This window comes from Fundulus heteroclitus, chromosome 5 (assembly GCF_011125445.2).
Source record: "Fundulus heteroclitus isolate FHET01 chromosome 5, MU-UCD_Fhet_4.1, whole genome shotgun sequence".
NCBI lineage: Eukaryota > Metazoa > Chordata > Actinopteri > Cyprinodontiformes > Fundulidae > Fundulus > Fundulus heteroclitus.
The window spans coordinates 9,849,360-9,869,910 of NC_046365.1; the positions used below are offsets into that span (position 1 = coordinate 9,849,360).

General features: G+C 40.5%; 1 protein-coding gene across 1 annotated transcript in view; it reads right to left on the reverse strand.

Annotated features, from left to right (window-relative positions):
• The window catches only part of grin2bb (glutamate receptor, ionotropic, N-methyl D-aspartate 2B, genome duplicate b), a 155,029-nt gene extending 135,060 nt beyond the window's left edge, over positions 1–19,969 (reverse strand). The window contains 2 exon segments of the mRNA XM_036136844.1: positions 11,582–12,226; positions 19,613–19,969. Coding sequence (XP_035992737.1) covers positions 11,582–11,590 — 9 coding nt within the window. The 5' untranslated portion in view covers positions 11,591–12,226; positions 19,613–19,969.
• Positions 19,970–20,551: the final 582 nt, after the last annotated feature.

Genomic DNA, 20,551 nt, shown 5'->3' on the forward strand with positions numbered 1-20,551 from the left:
GTTGTTGATCATGTCTAATGTGATATGAAAAAATATTTTCTTATAAAATACACCAATTTTGATACTTTGAAAAACCACATCATCCTAGCACTTTTTTTTTCTTTCAAAATTGACATGTTTCCATTAAGCAAATAATTATATATTTGTGCAACTTCATGGTCAACGTAAACAAAGTTACTGCCAACATTGCTGGAGGTCAAATTGTGTCTGCTACAATTTGAGAAATGTAAAGTATCTGTTTTATTTACATTTCATTAAAAATACATCAATAATTATGAACTTTCTAACTTTAGGTTAGGTTTAATGCTCTTAATTAAGTTTGACTTTGAAAGCAGTAAATAAAATCTGGGACAAATGGCAGCAAAGAGATAAAGGCCAAAAAATGACGACAAAGAGGTGTAAAATAGTTAATATGAGACACACAGGAGAAACAATGCCAAAATTTGGCCAAGTCACATGAAATGACGCTGCACATCTGCAAATAACACAAAAAAAGAAGAAACTTAAATGTGTCTGCATCATTTGCTGTTCACTGTGTAGTGTTTTCTTTCTGCCTCTGCATCTTGGTCGTCTGTAGGACAAATAGCAGGCCCAGGGGACCACTGTTTCATAATACAAACCTCTGAGGAAACAATCATTTGACAAAATTAACACTTCCTTAACACAACACTCGCTCATTAGTCCGGTGAGGATTCTTCAAAAGAACACAGCCAGGTGTACTCAGCATATTTTTGCTTTAGGGTAATGCTGGAATATAAAGGCTACCCATAACAAAAGGAAACAAACGTGATCAGGCTCTCTGAATTGGCTACATCCAAGTTCACTGAACCTTAACTGGCTTTCTTGGAGCGATGTTTAACCCTCAACTTTACAGAATATGAGCCCTCTGATGCGCAAACATGCAAATTCAGAAGAAACAGACCAGAAACAAAAACAGTTACAGCTGCTGTATAGATTCTCACAATTATATAACCACTTTTACTGTCAGGACCTAAAATATGTCACATTACTGTCCCAGTATTAGCCCACTATTCTCCACAGAATTGCCATTTGGAAATGCTTGACCCTCACAGCGTCCTACCCTTGTGCTTAAGGATAGTATGATGTGTTTGCGCAGATACTAACTGTAATGGTATGTTATGTCAAATTCTTTTATTTTTTACTATTTATTTGTTAGCAGTGTTTTTAGCATTGCATAACCTTAACAAATATGAATTAGGGGTGTAAATCACCAGCTTTAGCTTTAGCTTATATCAATTTGTTTAGATGACAATACGATATATGTCAATGTCACAAAGTCTTTTACAATTTCTGCTCAATGTGATCAATATGATGCGACATCATCTGCCAATCTAACACTATTATTTACATTGGGGGAAAAAAACAAATATGATTTCACCATTTTATTTCCAAACTTTTACATGTATCAGGCATTTAAATCAAAAACAGCATTCACCTATAGATCACCTGTTTGTCTCATGCTTCAACTTCAAAATAAAGGTGTATCTTTAAAATTAAGATATGGGTCGATGGAGCACTGCACTGTTAAAGAAGCGCTAACTCGCGCCGGTGATATCAGCTGATAAGTAAAGCACTTCTCATTGGTAATGCTTGGTTCTTACCTCCACAGGAAATTTCCATGAGTCTGAAGGCTGAGGTAAGTTTTTTCCTCCAGTCTTCTACCATTATTGTGACCAAATTTCTGATAAAATATTAATGGTAGTGTCATTTGTCATGTTTTGTTCATTTATTTTATTAACTATTTCTTGGCACTTGGTAAGGATCAGATTTGCTGTTTTTATGCAATGAAATGTAAAACCCTGGACAGGCAAGAGTGTATTTTTATATTCTACCATGAACACACAACAAATTAGCTGTAGAACATTATCTCCTTTGACATGGCCTGAAAAGAACGAGAGATTACTCATTTCACTATATCGCTCATTACTTCAATGTCTCTATAGAGCACTGTTTATGGTTTTTGCACCACTGAACAATGAATATACATTTTCCTCTTTGTTTTGAAGAGTTTATGCCCTGCTACTCTACTGAAATACATATCTGTTTGAAATATATTATGGATTTCTCTCACTAACAATAACATAAGGCAGGGTTTTCTCTAGGATTTTTTTTTTAAACTGTGGTGGTGATTAGTTTTTTGTTTTGGTTTTGGTTTTTGTTTGTTTGCATATTTGTTCATACATTTGTGACCCAGACTACAGGAGAGCCTTTGAAATCAAAAATTGTGATTCAATATGTTTGGAAATAAAATTACCTTTTTAAAATGATTTATTAATTTTAAGACATTGCCTGAATCCACACTACATAAAACAAACTGTACCAAAAAGAGAGTTATCAGAGGCGCACAAAGTGAATGAGGTAAATAAGGGAATGAAGCTGTGTGTGAATCAAATTCAGGAAAGGATTTTAGTGCAACAGTTTCAGAGACAAAAAACAAAAGACTACTTTAAAAATTATATTTACGTGATGAGGCAGCAGCAGCTGTTGTGTGCCTGTGAGACAGCGCTGAGGGAAGTTAGGACTCTCATGGCAGTAGCCGCTATCACTGCTGCCTCAGTGACTCCAGAACGACTTGTGCTTTCGGTGAAGTCGCCAATAAAACGAAAAGGTCGCTAGACTTGTTGCTAGTCGCTTTTTGAAAGAAAGTCGCTAGAGGGATCTGAGACGTTGCTAAATATAGCAACAGAGAAGCTAAACTGGCAGAACTGGACTCGTCTCTAGTTTTCCTTTCCCTCTGGATGCAGCTCACATAGACATTATATAGGTTGACGCCCCATGGACTGATGCTGCATGGAGTGATCTACTTTCAATAGTTATCGCCAGCTATTGCAAATACGGTCAAAGTTGTTCCCTCTGCATTTACTCCCGTTGGTTACTATGCCAGCCTTAAGTAGGAGCGACCCATCCAAGATGGCGGCGCCACGGGATGCAGTCCAGCATGTAATGAGGCGTCTACATATATAATGTCTATGGCAGCTCAGTAGTCACTAGCCAGCTTGGCAGCCAGACAGGCGTTGTTGTTGTTTTTTTTCAAAATAAGGTACATTTTATTTCATGATATTTAAACAAATTTCATACTCTGATTATGGTTAGTATAAGTGTGCAAATATAGGCTATACATAATATAAGGTATATATAACTCATGTTTTACAACTTCATTCTAAAGGTGTGGCGGCTTTTGTTTTGCCATGGTGGTGCACCACGATCAATTGCACTGATGTTTAACACTAACGCATGAGCATTAAAAGCCCTCAAATTTGGGCTTATTGGGCACAGTGTTGCATATTACTCAATAATCTTAGAGATTATTGAGTAATATGAGAGATAAGTTCTGAGGTAAATCGAATATACCATTATTCCCAAAAACGAGGCTGTGACGTAGACATGTACCTTTTTAACAAATAGGAAAATTTAACTGCAGTAGCCACTGTACAACCCAAAGAGGTCAACACTAAGATGGTTTTATATTGCAAATTTAAACAAGTTTACACAAAAATGTCAAGATTTGCACACTAACAAAAAAGGACCCTTAAGGTCCTATTTATTCAGTTTAATTGCAAAAAAAATTGGGGTTTAGTTACTCTTTAACACAGATCTTAAATCACCATGCTCTTATGGTGGCCAATGGGTGTAAACAATGCCCAAACGGCAGGGCACTCCAAAAAAGTGTTGCAATCACAGTAAATAGGTTAAGATCACACTGCAGTGCAAATCAATCTTTTTTATAGCAGTGTGAACAGCTCAATTCCTTTCTTTTCACCCCCCAAAAAAATCCAATTTGCGCCAATTCCACGTGTGGTACTAATTTGTATATATATCGGATATTTTCCAAGTCTCCACGGAGTGAAAGATCATGTTCCCTTTATCTGTGTTTCACGTCACTCCCTCGTCTCTCATTAAACATCCACACACGATAGTAGCAGTTAGTGCTCTATAAAAGACCATAGTTAATAGCTGAGCTGCTTTCTTCTTACCTTCCTTTGTCTTGCTATAATGTGGTCTGAATATCGTCGGCTCCCATTGCTCTACAGCTTTCTAATAATAACAAGGAGAGATGCTGTGTTTTTTTTTTCACAGGTTTTTTTTCTCAACACAACTTTACTGAACACTGTTTTGTTATCTGCGCATGCGGGTCGTTTTGTGGTCTTGAACCGTTCAGACATCAGTATGATGGCGGCCACATTTAATAGTAATATGACCGGCCACCTCAAAAAATCTGATTTCAGCAACAATTCGGAATTGAGCATCAAGACCTGCAGTGTGAACGTAGCCTTAGACAGAAGCTAAATAAAAAATGCTGCAAGTACGAAAAATAAAAATTTGCACTAAAAAAACTATGCCTTTTTCTCTTGTACGCCTGTGTAAATATGCTGATGTTCTATACTACTGCAAAAGATTACAACCACATGTCAAAAAATGACTATAACGAAAATGTACCATTTCTTTCTTCCGTCCACCTTCCTTCTGGGGATCAGGTTAATGTGTTTACTAAGGGTCAGGTCCCACCTGACTTTGTAGTTGACTCTCCCTAGCGCTCCCAGGTTTTTTTTTTTTAGGACGTGTTTGCAGCTTTCTTTCACTTCCTACTGTTTTTGGTACTTGCAGCATCTTTCATTTAACTTCAGTCTATTTTCTGTGATTGCAGCATTTTTCTTTTGCAGTGTTTGTCTGTTGCATTTGTTTTTTTCATCATTGAGGTGTCTGCAGCGTGTTTGGCCTTGTTGTGGTGGGTTCAACCATTTGCTGCGCGTTTACACGGGTCGACCACCCTAGGATATAGATCCTTCTAGTCAAGTTCTAAAGGCACCATTGCATGTAATAAATGTTGATTAACAGCCTGTAGTTGGCACACTGCTGTTTTTAGGCACAGGTTGCTCAAGTGCGAGCCGCCAGAATTGACAGACTCGTGGAAAGATGTCGAAAGTTTTCTCAAAACCTGAGCAAAAGTCTGGTTGCCTCCGATTTCACCTTGTTTGCTGTTGCCATGTTCTGGTTAACTAAGAATTTGCAGAGGCAAATCTTGATTAAAAGTCTGGAAATAATGGGGCTGTTGTTTGTTTACATATTTCCCAAACTGTGATTTGATGTTGACTGAATATGAACTGCGCTCCTTTAGGTTCCTTCAATTACTGATTCAGCTTTTTGATTGTTTTTGTATTAATGTGTCAATAAATGATTGAAAGAAGTGTTTACTCCCCTTAAACCGATACGTTTGTCACATTACAACTAAAAACTGGAATGTATTTTACAGCCTTGTTGTTAATTACTTTTATTTCTTGTCTGTTTTTGGACTAAAAATAAACAAGAAGAGCGTAATTTGCTCCTTAAGGACACTAGAAGAGGTCTGTTTTATTTGAATAGAATTATGCTTTTTAATGTAAAAAAAATAAAATAAAAAAAAATCCAGAAAACAACATGCAAGTGAAACTTTTTTGTTTGTGAGCCTTTTCACTACAAAGGCAGCTAGCACTAAATTGACGTTGGGTCAACCAGAAAGGGCAGAGCTTTTAACATATTGATGTTACAAGTTTTTTTTAGCTGCAGATCCATCAAAATTATTCAAAAAACAAATTCAGTTATTGCATTATTTCATTTATTCCTCATGAAATAATTGAGAATGCGGCAGAATGGCAATCTTTTTTATCCGAATACTCAAATAATTGTCAGAATAATCGCTAGAATGCTTGATTAATAAAATAGTGGTTTGTGACAGCCCTACTATATTACATATTACTCTGTGCTGGTCCAGCACATAACATCCTCGGGAGCTACGTTGTTTATGGTTGTAACATGACAAAGTGATAAGAAATATTACCGTAGATCAGTGTGAATACTGTTGCAAGGCACTGTCAATGGTGTAAAATGGAGGAAGAATTGTGGTTCAGGAAGGGGTGTCATTTCTGGAAAGAACACAATGTTGCTGTACGTACAGTTTTGGTGCTTTGCTAAAAATGTGTTTCTCTGACTGAGAGAGAAACACGTCTCCATTTAGCGATGCCATGCACCGTGTGTCATTTCTGTAAAAGCTCAGACATGCATGGACGGCACAGTCATTTCTGAGGCATTGTGTAACTCCTCACTCCGCAGTCTCCCTCTCCGACTGGCTCTGAGTAAACAATAAACACCAGGCTGCTCAGCACCTGTAATCCTCCGACGACTCAATCAACATTTGTAAAGCTGCTCACACGAGGCTCATATCCAAAACTGACTCAACCGGCTGTCGGCGAGTTCCAGCATCACCAGCATCGGCGCAACGGCCTTTTATTCGTGGCAGCGCACCGATGCCACCATGTTCTCGGTTCACCGCTGAAAGCAGGGGCCACGCTTCCCCTGCTTTCAGCGGAGTCAGAGCTCTGAACCATCCCACTCCCTAAAAACATGCAGCATCACGACGCAGCGACAGCACACCCCTCCCAGGCCTTGTTGCTTATTCACTCAGAGATACATGTGTCTACAAAGCTGACTCCTTCATCCGCTGTCAGTGAAGCTCCCTGGGGATTCTGCCGCCTGCGCCTGCGTCTCTCTGTCTGTCTGTCTTTTTCACCTTAACCCCTTGCTTGCTTTCTGCGCTCATCGTCTTCTCTTTTAAGAGAAAAATCTGCCCAACCGGCTCTGCATTTTTTTAACTTTCGGCCCGATTGGAAAATTTAGGTTTGCGTTTGGGTGCTGTCAGCTTCTGTGCCTCACATGTTAATAAGTGAGCATAATACAATAAGCCTATTCTGTGCTGAAGCTGTTGCCTTGTGCGGTAGGGACACGCCAGCTGTCACACCTCCTCTAAGTCACGCTCCAACAAAGACGCGCACCCAAATTAGACGGTTACGTCAGATCTTGTGGTTTGACGAATGCTCGGTTTAGATTTGTGCGAATAAACTTGTTTTACCCTCGAAGGCTAAAAAAAAAAAAGATGGAAAGAAACTATGCAGCCAAACAGTCTAATCCGCGGTGCCACCAAGAGACAAATCCTGGAGCTGCTCCATTGGCAGGAGCCGGACACTGTGACAGAATGAAGGATTTTGCTCATTTTCTGTTTCAAAACTGCTTGCGCACACAAGAGAGAAGATCAAACGCATATTCAGCTGGTCTGAAAGCACTGCGTGCTTCTGGATGTTAGGAAGGGTCTCTCTTATCAGAGGATTTTACTGGCTGACCTTCTGCATGCACTTTCACCTTTTACTGAAGGAACACCTACAGCGCCTTGCAGAATAATTCATATCCTGACTTTTTTTATTTTATTTTTATTTTTTTTATACCACATTTCGTCACATTACAGCTCATAATTAATGACAGTCGTCCACTTCTTGTATGTTTTCTTTACAAAAAAAATGCGTTCTGCCTGGGAACTGCAATTTGTAAATCTGGACATAGACTTTTAACTGGAATAAGGTCTGGACTTTGACTGGTCCATTCCACCACATGAAAAGGCTTTGATCTAAACCATTCCAGCTGAAGCTTTGGCTCTATGTTTAGGGTTATCTTGTTGGAAAGGGACCTTTTACGGCAGTTTGAGGTGTTTTGCCGCTTGTAGCAGGTTTTCTTCCAGGATTGCTCTGTTTTTAGCGCCACCTATCTTCAAATCAACTAACCAGCAGCGTCACCCCCGCTGAAGAAAAGGTTTCCCATCATCATGTTTCACTATGGGAGTGCTGTAATCACAGCAATATGTAGTGTTGCACAAAGCGTTCGTATGTGGACCAAAACTTTTGGTTTCATTTAATCATAGCACCTTCCTCCACAGGTTTCCAATGTGCCCAACGTGACTTATGTACACCAGTAGCAGGGATACTAAAGATGGTAAATAGTAGGGTTGTCAAAATAATTGATGCCTCAATATAGCTGATACTGAAAAATTAATTATTCAAAGATATATATTAGCATCAAAATCTATATAAACTGAACCATGAACATCTGCCCAAATTGTCCGACTTCTTCTGGCTGCAGCACAGGGACACTCCCGTCTCCTTCCTGCAGCTGTACACCATGAGAACCTAATGTGTAACTCACCCCCACAGAAAAGCCCAAACCCGTCCCCCGGACAATTTGAAAAATCCAATCAAAGCGGTAATGTGGGGGAGGATGTAACTACCAGATTGATGCTTACCCTCCGATAGATCTTTTGAGGTGGAAAATGTTTCCCCCCCATCGTCACCGGAGGTTGAGGGAGGCTTTGTGGAGCCCAGTGGGCCACAGCCTTATCAATTTGAGCCGCAGGCTCAGCAATGCCCGGAGCCGATGCTGCCGAGGCAATGGAGGACAGGATCGGTCCAATTATACCTTATTATATTTATTTCCCGCTTTGTAATCCAGGGTGGGATTACTGACAGTTTAGCGCGTGCATGATTCATTTGCAGTGTGGACACAGAGTGGCATTTATTTCCTCTGCTCTCTTTGCTCTGATTGCAGGCGGGTTTCAGGACGAGGCAGCAGCTGTCTGCCTGTGAGACAGCGCTGAGGGAAGTAGGGAGGGCTCACAACAGCATTGCTGCTGCCTCAAGACATTAATTGCAGAACAATTGGTGCTTTTGCGTAAAGTCACCAATATAACAGGAAAAAGCCGATAGATTAGTTGCTAGTCGCTCTTTGGAAGAAAAAAGTCACTAGAGGGCTCTGGAAAGTCACCCATTTGCCAACAGTGCTCACTACGGAGTCACAAGCCAGAGCTGCGTTTAAGCTGACGTCAGCTTCTCCTTTTGACATTACAAAAACTTTTGAACCAATAGAAATCCAGATTTGAAATTCAATGCAAGACACCCGTTGAAACTTCGCATGGCGCCACACTGACAGTCACAGACACAAAACAGGGATTTGGTGATGAGTTACCCTTTAAAGTCTGCTAACATGTGGAGAACAGCCAGAAGACATCATGCAACCCTTTCTATAGAAAGATAAACATAAAACGGTTGTTCCGAGAAGCTTTCTCAGGTAGACAGACAAGAAAAACAAAATGCTGAACGGTGTTACATTCTTAGTCAATGGTACAACACCAATGTTTGACAGCAACATAATGTGATCAAGACATTGGAAACAAATGTGGAATCCATATCAACCTACCCCAGCTGCAAAAAAAAAAAAAAAAAAAAACATGAAGGGGGCAAACACTTTTTCACACCACTATAAATGTGACCAGCATTACATTGCTTGTTTTAAAATTCCCTGGCTGATAGCACAAACACCTAATATTTAATTTTATTGTATTTTTTGTGTTTGTTAAAACAGTATTTCAAGAGTGGGGCTTTTTGGAAGACTATAGTTAGTGTTTAAGTATTTTTAATGTCTTACAATCACACATAATTAGTTGTATTTTCAAATTTCCTGTCAACTTTTAACAAACAAACACGGTGAGCCACTGTAGCAGGACCACAAGGCCTGGCGAGTTTTCTGGTGGGAACTTTGAAGTCACACACCATTTGGTTTGCTTCATCACATAAAATCCAATAAAATGTATGAAGACTTTTTCGGCTGTAAGCAGCAGCCAATGGGAGAACGAGCTCTCCAAGAAATAAGCCGCACCTCCCCTATAATACTTTTTTACACTGATACTATTGTCTAGACCGATTTTCCCTTGCGGGCCACCAGAACACTTTGTTTTGATGGGCTTATTGAAGCCAGCGCCTTGTTATCCCCTATCTCAACACAACTCAGGCTAACAATGTACCAGGAGAAAGCTTGTGCCAAGAGAAAAATGCTGTTTTTATTTCATGCTTCTGCGCTAAATGTGTCTTTGCTGCCATTCTCTCATGTTTTTCTCTTCATTCTTTCCTACAGAGGCGCTGCCGTGTGCTTTTTATTCCCTTTAAAACACTGGTTCTAGGCATAGATGAGGCCGTTTTGTCGAGTGTGACAGCCAAAGATTGAACACAAACCCTACCTGCAACTTGAGCTGATCACATCAATGAAAGCCGGCACAGACTTCCGCTATGTTTTGATCCAAGCCTGTTTTTTTTCCTGATGCATTGTTATGAACTGAGGGCTTTCACAAAACAGCACAGCTCACTGCGCAGTCCTCTGTTTCATTGAGTACAACCACAAGGCCAACAACAAATCATGCAGCACATCACTGCGAGTATTGCTTCCTGTATGCGCCACGTCCTTACAATAGAAAACAGCTCTGTTTCTCATTATTATTCTCTTTGTTTGCATTTAGCTAACATGACCTAAAATTGTGCGTCATGGCTCGGAGACTGCATGAGCGCCTCCCATCCCCTCTCATTAAGGTAATGTTGTTTTAAGACTATGATGGCATTCAACAACAAACTGCTACTAAATATAGCAGGTGATTCTGTTTCTGTTAAGATCTGTGTACCAAAATTTAATTATCAGTTATTAAAGAAGTATCGTTATAATTGTAATTTTGACTGCAATTTACTACTTCTGTGGCTGTCGGAATAACTGATGCTCTTCTGTCCTCAAAAAATAATGAACCCTTCATCTTAATGCACACACAAAAAGGGCTGCAAACAAAGTGCTTTCCTACACGCATTTCCTACATGAGTTCACATGTCCTTTTAAGGAACTTCTTAAGTTTAAATGCAGTTTGAGGCCACAGGACTAATAGACGGATAGACTGCATTCATGTGTTTGTTGATCCAACAGTGAAACAACCTATGTAATAGACTAGAGAGAAGCTAGGTGGCTGGCCACATCATGATGTGGAGGCGTTTTGCTGCAGGAGGGACTGGTGCGCTTCACAAAATAAATGGCACCATGAGGAAAAGAACATTGTGTGGACATATTGAAGCAACATCTCAAGACATCAGCCAGGAATTTAAAACTTGGGCACAAATGGGTCTTTGAAATGGACAGTGACGCTAAGCACGTCGCTAAATTAGAGCCAAAGTGGTTTAAGTACAGCAAAGTAAATGTTTTGGAGTGATGATCACAAACACCTGATCTTAGTCTCATTCGAGTGCGGATCACCATAACTCACAGAGACTCCTGGATAGGTGTCGAAACATTTTCAGAAAAACTGAGCAAAAGTCTGGTTTCCTCTGATTTAAGCCTGTTTGCTGCTGCGATGACCCGGATAACTGAGAATTTGCACAGGTACGTGCATGTAATTATTTGGCTTCAACACTGTGTGGTAAATGGCCCTGTTAAAAAAAACAAAAAAACACTGTTGCCCAACATTTTCTACAGCTGCATCTAAAAAAAAAATTATTATTGCACAAAGATGAAGCTAGGAAACTGACTGCGCTGTCAGGGCAACTTATGTCACGTCTGCAGGCCTTGTGGGTTTGTGTTCATGCAGTAAAGTTGATGTATGGTTGATGATTAAACTAAATTTTCTATGTGCTTCGGGTAAACAGACTTAATAACTTGTAGAATTCAGATGTTAGTGGCATTTCAGAAAATGTCCCAAGATTTCTTTCAGTGGAGTTTCGTATTCATGGGCCATTTCCAAATAAGTAGAATCTTCTGTTGTTGTCTGCTCGTTATTGTTGTGTAAATCACACATCTTTTAAGATCATGCCAACATTTTTACAGTGCAAGAACATACCTGGTGCAAGGAAGCTGACAGATGCAGCAGCATCCAAGCTAGTCATGCAAATCCATGGCCTACCTTGAACATTGCCAGCCTGGATCTCCTCTCTGCTCTTCAGAACAGGCATGATGGAGTGGCCTGCGATGCGAATCCTCCTCTCATAGCCTCAGATGAAGGAACTGAGATGCAGACAGATGAATTTGGCGTGCAGAGGACAGAAGTCTGGTGTACAAAGGACTGGACTTGGGTTGGCTGAGGGTGGGAAGGGGGGCCTCTGAACAGTTAGTGGGAAGGAGGATGGTGTGTGTCAGCAATGAGATCCAGACCGACTGATGAGGGGGGGGGGTTTCTTCAGGATTTCAGAAGTCTTAAAAACTGAACATTAACCTAAAAAGTCTGTAGCGTAAGTGAAGAGAGTTGAAGACACTAGATCGTGTGGAGCAGGGATGGCTACAGTCTTTTCATTGGTCGTTTTCCCTCCAACTCCCTTTCCCTTCCCACCAAAGATGGTGATAGAGCTTGCTGAAGCCTCCCTCCACGAGTCTGCTGGAGTGTGAGAGCTGTTGCTGTGGAGATGAGCAGCGCTGTGTCTATATGTACTCCTCTGCGTCGCTCTCCCCTTCTTTTCTTCTTTGGCTTTCTGTCACTTCTGTGGTTTTTGCTTAATTTAGCCCGTCATGATCAGCAGCTTGCCGGCCCGATCTCCTCTTGGCTGTTCTCGGTCTGAGCAGAAATGAGAAAAGAAGGACAGAGTCAGGCGGGCAGGTTACAGCAGCAGCACACTGCTCGCGAAGTCTGAACATCAACGTTTAAACAAGTCAGCTGCTTCTGAGGTCAAGGTTTAATTCAGTCGAGCTGCTGTAACGACTCGCTCCTCTCGCCGCTATCTCAGCATGTTGAATATTGTTTGGCTCTGGTGTTTGCAGCTATTTATTTTCATGGCAAATGCACCCACTGCTGTTCTTCTCTACTCGCTTTGATCTACTGCTTTTTTAAGTAAAGTCCTGAGCAGAAGGTGATATGAAAAATGTATACGACGGGTTGAGAGAACATTAATCCTGAGAGACTGTAGTAGTCCCTGCATCAAGGCATCAGGTTGCTTCCTTGTTGTACAACAATTTATCAGCCTAATGGTCTTTCTCACAAACAATGAGGCCCACTAACAATCAACATATTGGCTAGGTTATCTCTTGACTTTACCACACGTTTTCCTAATGACAGTGTTGAAAGGTGGCCTTGAAACCTTTCCTTTGCTTTGTTGTTTGTCTTGCATTGCAGCAGCATTATCACGCACTAAAAAAGTAATTCAAGGGGGAAACAATTTTTTTTAAAGAAAATCCTTTCTTGTACTATTATTGGTACCTCTGCTGTAAAATCTACAACCCCTTTTAGCCAATAGGAGCAGCACGTAAGTGTTGAAGTAAACAGGCATTCCTCTTTGCACGATCTCTCCAGAGCAGGGGTGTCCAAACCTTTGGTCACTTGGGCCAATATTGTCAAGTCAAAAGTATACGAGGGCCACAAAACATAAATAAATAAAAATGTATTTCCCCAAAATTTTATTGCTATTTTATTGCTTCGCACAATATAATCATGCAATATTTTAATTAAACAAATTTTTCTGTAAGGAAGAGATGCATAAATAATTTTAGGCCCAAAACTTTAAAAGCATTTTGCACATCTGCCTTATTAAAAGACAGTCACCCAGTTTGCTAATTGTTTTGCAAATTTGCAAACTGGATGACTTTGTGTAACTTTGTGTTGTACCTTATGTTTTCAATTGCAAGAAGATTTTAATTTGTAATAATTTTGCTCTAATTCAAAATAAAAACGATCCATCTGCATCAATTACCCCTGTTGGTGGGCCAAATCATTCTTGAATTGCAGTTGAGGGCCACACATGATCAGTCTACTTTGGACACCCTTGCTCTAGAGTTTCTAGAGCTTCCACAACCCTCGCTCATCCTCTCTTCTCTTCAGCTCAGCCCAAAACTGAGGATCACGTCTGAGGACTGAGATGGCCATGAAAGAAGATTGATTTTATGATTGCTAAACAATTTGTTTTGATTTGGCCAAGTTCTTCGTTGTTGTTTTCAACTTGGGGCCTAACTCAATTTACAGGTTTCTTTTCTTATTTTTCCAGTGAGAGATTATTCTGAAGTAATGAGCGATGGTTTTTACAATGGTTTTACATGCTGTGGTTAACTGGGAGCTTCCCCACAGACTTTTTGACCCCTGTTGGCTCCAGATTTGGAACAGACGTTGACCATTTGCTTCATCATGAGTACGTACACTAAAGCAGTAAGCCAAGACGCCTGGTGGCCACCACAACAGAAGCTGAATGCTAACATTTACGATACGATCAAATCTCTAAAAGTCAAGTGTACCTGTTTATTGAACTGAACACGTCGTTTTTGCCATATTGCTCATCACTAACAGGGTGCAGCCGTCTTGTTCTTGTATGTTCCTTGTCTCTAAATAGTTCCTTCAAAGGCGACAGAGACATCATTGTGTCTGTACAGCAGTGGAGCCAATTACCGGATAAACATATGCGTGTAACCACATAAATTTAGCCAATCAGCACCCATAAGGGTCAATGTTTTGACACGCCATCCTAGATTAGTTCACCATGCTGCGGATGCACTTATTATTCACAGAAACAAAGCCGGGAACCAAAGAGCCAGAGCTACATGATTTAATCAAACCTTGGAAAGGGTACAAGTGAAACAGCGTTTCCCACAATCACAGAGAATTCTTGCGAAATCGAGCTTCTGAGCAGAAGAGCACAAAGACTACAGCTGGAAGCGCTCATGCAGATACAGTGTGCAGATTTCCATGCTTACTGTTAAAACCATCAGGGACAGATAAAACACAGACTGTTCAACGCATGAAACATTCATGTGAGCAAAGGAGAAGGACCAGAGAACCTGGACTCTGCACAAAGGTTAAATGTTTGATTTTTTTATATTTCTATAAAGACATACTTGTGCGATTTTGCTAGATTGCTGGTTCAAAAGTTAGCTTTCCATATATTAGCAAAAGCAATGATATGAAATATTTAACCGGGGTATATATTGGAATGGGTTGTGTGAAATGCTAACTGTTAAATAATCAAATGAATGGATAAAATCAATTCACGTTTAAATTTTCCTTGCTATTACATTAGTCTAAAAAAATGTGTAAAGACCTCCAGAAAGCCTGAAAACTACTCATTACAATAGGGTTTCCCAGGCATTAATGGAGTTCTTTATGTTATTAAAAAAAAGAAAAAAGTTAAATTACCAGTTTCAATGTTTGATATTTTTACTTATACACAATTTAAGAACCACAGATCCACTTTAACCCTTAATGTAAGTTTATTTTCAGGCTAAATAGAAATTAAACGGCCCTTTTTTATATTTCATGTGTGTAGATTTATCTGTGGATTCCCAGAAAATAACTTGAACGTTTTGGCCAAAACATTGAAATCATGTCAAATAAAAAGGTAAAAATTGTCATTTAAGCATAAACGTATAAATATACACTGCTTTACATTTCTTTAGAAATTCAGATTTTTTTTTTATACATGAGATAAATTCCCATTATAGATTTCAATTTTCCAACTAATGCAGACCTGGAAAAAAAACAATAAAAAGAAATTCCCTGCTTTTCCTGACCTTTCAAGCCTGCTCTGAAACTGTAAAGGGATAAAACAGGATGTCATATTTTTACACGTACAACTTCAACGGGCTGTTTCTGTGACAGGATGTGTGTGTCTGTAACTTGAGGGGGTTGGATAATATGTAGATATGCGCCGTTAAGCCTTGGAAATGTTGTCAGTGGAAATCCACATGGGCCGAGTTTTAATCCCGTCTAGCAGTGAAATTAATTATTCATTTCACCAGTTTTGTTTAAAAATATCCATCTTTCACTCTGACTCCTTTATAGTCTAATTATTTCTGACTCTCATGGTGGTATTAAAATGAAACATATGGCTCGGCTCATTTTTGATTAACCCTGTTTCAATAAGGTTTATCTGATTAATCTAGTTCCTGCAGTTATAGAAAACCATTTTGTTCCAGTAAAGACTTTTATGACATTGTTTATATTTTCTATTTGTTTAGGCAATGTCTGCTTTTTATTAACAGCAGCACTGTTTCTTTAATCTAGTACTAGCTCACAGCATGCCAACAATTCCTCATCCCTTGTGAAAGTTGTCCTAAATCATTTAGAGCATTTAGAACATTTGGTGAGAAACCTTGAAGAAAAGGGCGTAGTATTTCACGCCGCTAATGGATCATTTACAAATGAAATCCATGACAAAGATTTTTGTCTGGAATAAAATTTTAAAGACACTACACTGCGGTGTAGCTTTCTAACGCAGCATATTACGGAAGCTGGGACTTCCACAGCAGGAGTTAATAAAACACAAAGCTTTTAAAGAAACGCAAATGAGGAAGAAACAAAAAAAAAAAAAAAACGTGTCAATACTGCTTTATGCATACGTGATTTGATGACATCACAGAAGGCACCAGAATAAGCTTGTGCTAGTGAATATGATGACTCTTGTTATGAGGTAAGAGAGAAGGCAGTTCTTGAGTTGCCCTGTTGTGCTGACAGCAATAACAAGGAAGAAAGAAACCACTAAGTTGCCAGCAAAAAGAAAGAAAGAAAGAAAAAAGCGGTGACAGAATGACGGACAAGATACGAATGCTTCTTAAGCTTTGTGAGAATAATGTGACTTGCTAAAAGTTAGCTACTACTCACGCTAAAGTTAGCATTTAACTAAAGGCCGATTTCGTCTGCGATAAATATTACCAGCTCACATTTTCGCGCTACTTTCTTTACATTTATAAAGCTCTCATTGGGAGAATCCCTCCATATCTAATCATTACTTGATTTCCATAACACTAGTGGAAGTTGACTTTGCAGCACTTTAATTAAACACCTTCTCCCCAAAGCCTCCTATGGTTGCTTATCTTTTCAGTGTTCAGCTGCAAAGTGATCTGAATTGTCTGCAACAGACCCTTTAGTTCAGCTTTTCCATCTTCCGCTTTTTAGCTACTTATTTTACATTTGTCACAATATCTGATCTTTAGTATTTTCTGGTGTTTCATTGTGATAACTGTTCTGTCGTTTGTCGTTACACTTTTGTGGTATTATATGGTTTAGAATATATATTCATTTTTCAATCTCCCTTTTTATGCTGCCTCTTTGCCAGGTCTCTGCTGTTAACGAGAATTGGTTCTTAATCTATTTCCTTGCATAAATAAAGGTTTGACAATACAAAAACAAACAACTTTGTTACAACCTTGTCTTGTTCTTGTGAACTTAATATTGTGTAACGTCACATCCCCTACCCCTAGGGTTATTCTTGCCCGATCTTCTTATCGGATCAGAGTTAATGATTTCAAACGAACACATTTGTTATTAAAAACATGAAGAAAAACAACAAAGGGAAAAAAAATCCAGCCGCTCAAACGCAAAGTAGTCTGATCAGTTGCCTTATGTGATGTCATCAGAGGCATGCGGCATGGAAAATTGTTTTTGAGAGGTAAGATTTCACCTTACTTCTTATAGCAATTATGACCAACTGGATTTAAATCAACATTAGCTTTACAGAAAAAGCCATGGCAGTAGCTTTAAAATGTTAAACTAGGAAATGATGCTGCTGCCATTTAACTCAGTCCAAGGCATCGTACTCCCCACCTGTGGTCATACGCCGGTGAATCCATCATTGGATCACTGTGTTTTTCCTGAAAACACCCGGCCCATTATAGCCGTGCTGTGCTCATTAGGGTCAAGCTGGAGAGTTGAGTACAAAAAAAAAACATAGCTCATGAGTCACATTAGATCTCTGGTTTATTTGCTGGGATTTATTCATATATTTTTCGGAGCTCTGAAGCACCTCCATTGAGATGGATCAGTTGTTTTAACAAATAGCCAGGCCTCACAAGGAGAGGGAGACTAAAATACATTTTAATGCACACACCTCAGACTGACGGAGAATTTTTGGCTGGTTTCTGTCATGAATTATAAATAGAGCCTGATAAGCCTCTCTTGCTTAAAAACACAGTTGAGCAAAGCGGTGAGGGAAAAGAGGTGTGAAATTCATAGAGATACAATAGTGACTGTGTAAAAAAAAAAACGGAGCGAGATCAAAGGCATGGTCTGCTAAACAATCAGTTAGTCACAGCAGAGTGAAGAAAGGTTTCAACCCTCAAGCAAACGTGGTGGAAAATATGAAAAACAGCCTTTCGTGGTGAACCTGCCGATGGAAGTTCATGCACGACACATTAAGATTATGCAGACACGACGGGTGCACGCTCCTGCTAGTTCAGCTGGACTCGCGCACGCAACGCCTACACCCCAACCCCCCCCCCCCCCCCCCCCCATGCATGCTCAGTAGGAAGTAGTGAGTGCTAAATGGATTCACTACTCACCTAATTAACTCTTTTCTGCAAAACATAATTTAAAGACTGTAGTGGAGATGTTTTAACAGTGGAGGAGAGTTGAGAGACAAAAAGCAAAGGACAGAGCGAAACGAGGGGGAGGCGGGGGGGTCCTTCGTGTTTCCTCATGACGACATCTCCCCCTCTAAATAAGAGGAAGAGGGATTTATTAAGCCCCCCCTCTCGGCAGTCCATAAGAAGGTGGTTGGTGTAGCGTCTAAAGAAGCTGGTGTAGGCCTAAGCTACAAGTCTGCCATCAGGTTGAGCGTGCAGGGCATTTCAGCTTCCTGCCCATGTGCATGTGGGCTGAGTGGAAGGTTGACTAGAAACTGCAGCAGAGAGGAGCACAGAGGAAGCATCAAACCAAAAACATAAAGAGGGGATGAAACCGTGACAGAGGAGATGAGGGAAATGAGAGAGTCAGTTCAATCTGTTTACATCTGTCTATCGGTCTCTCTATAACCTGCACGTGCCGCCGAGAGGCCCTCAAAGCACACAATCTAAGAAATCAGCAGCCTGCTAATGCCTCCTGGTCTCCGTTGCATGGGCAAAACAAACATGGAAAAGCTTCGAGAAACGCGGCGAAACTAAATGTCCGGATGTGCATGGAGGTGGGAGGAGAGCATGCAGGTGCAGCGGGACCGGATCCCTGGAAATATTTAGGCTCGTGCGCGTGGAGTTGTGTGGGATGAGAAGGCAGCGGGAGGAGAAGGCTGGAAAAGAAATAATAGCTGCTGATGAACTCGCAGCAGAAATTAAGCATGAAATGAGGAGCAGTTTTAATGGCTTCACATGACCAGCATTTCAGAAGTCAGTATGCAGCTTAATCAACATCCATTCTCATTTATTTCAGGCTGAATGGGGGGGAAAAAAACTTTTGCACAAAATGTTTTTGTGTTTTATTTTGCAAACAAATGTTTAAAATCTCACAAATCGTGTTTGGTTTCATTGGATGGAAAGGTGGGGGTGGGGGTGGCGTTAAAGATATAATGGAGGGGAAAAAATCGGAAAAGGCATCAATAAAAATGGGTTTTCACAATGAGATGGATGGATGAGGAGCGTGCAAAGGGCGGCGCGAGACCAGACCAAAAGCCACTCGGCGATCAACCCTTCTTCTTCTGAGGCTTCAGTTTAGTGTGCGAGTGCATGTGTGTGTCGATGTGTGTTTTATGTATACGTAAAGCACACACAAATACACACAGACAGACAGATAGACAGACACTAAACGATAGTTAACCTACCTAGAGGTAACATTAAAGAATCCCGCAAGAGTGTGATGCAAAGAAAATGGGTGTGGAAGGACCAAGAGAGAAGGAAAAAAAAAAAACAACAAAAAAGTCATTCATGAGGATATTTTAGTTGTCTCTGAAGAAAAGTCATCCAACTTCATATCACATCAGAGTTTAGAGACAGCGAGAGGTGTGAGATGGAGGGATTGCGAACTGATAAGTGGTAGAGATAAAAATGACACGGAAAGTGACAGGGGATGGTATGGATTGGTGGGGGGATCTGGGGAAAGAGTGAGGGGGGACAGGGAAAAGGACGGGAAAAAAATCAAATCAGAACTGCCCTCTCCTTCCTCGCACTCATGGATATAAGAAATTATACACCACATAGATGGAGAAGTAGATGAGGAGGCAGATGACAGAGAGGGAGACTATATGAAAAGATGAAGCACCTCCCAGCACCGCGATGAGGAATAAGAAAAATATAAAACGAAAGAAAAAATTGAATACTCCAAAGCCTTCCGTTTTTGCTCTGTTTAGTGAGGCGAGGGGGAGGAAGGGGGGGTCTTTCAGTTGTATCCCCCCCACTCGCTCGCTCTCTCTGCAACTGATCAGTCTTCTTCTCCCCCCTCAGTCCTCCTCAAAGCGAGATGCCACCTTCCCCTCGGATGAGCCGTGACCTCAGGCTGACTGCATGGTCGGGGCGTCGCTGCGCAGGGATGCAGAGCGTGGAGCCGAAACACACTTCTGGCGGGCGTAGCGAGCGGACCACAACTCCAGCCGCGCTCTTTCGCTCTCCTCCCTCTACTCTGGAGAGGAGGGGGAGCGAGGGAGAGAGCAGAGAGAAGAGAGAGAGGGAGATGTGTAGGATTGTGAACCAAAGAGGGAGTACAGTAAAGACGGGCTGCAGCAACAATTGTGCAGAAAATTGTTCCTTTAAAGCGAGCGTTGGCTCCCTCTGTTGCTGCGCTCAGAGACCAAAAGAAAACGGGCAACTGGGACGATCAGTTACTGGCAGCGCCGCAGGACATGCAGGATCCAGCCCCATAAAATCAGAACAGATTACAGTTAAATGATCTGATATATGGATTTGTATTAGCAAAGTTTACCTAACATATGAAAAAAAAACACATCATCAGTTGTCATATTTCAGACATGTGGATTAAAAATATCACTTATTTCATCAAGAAGTAACTGAAATAATTCTGGCGCCTGCAGTTTTCAGCAGCATATATGTATTATTAATAGAAGCAGTGCTAGTAGTAATATTTTTTATCATTTCACTCATATTTACACATTCTGACTCGCACCACAGAACGCCTTCTCTCTTATTTTGTTTATTTGTTTACACAATATATAGTTCAGTCTAAACATCTCAGAGAGATTCGGTT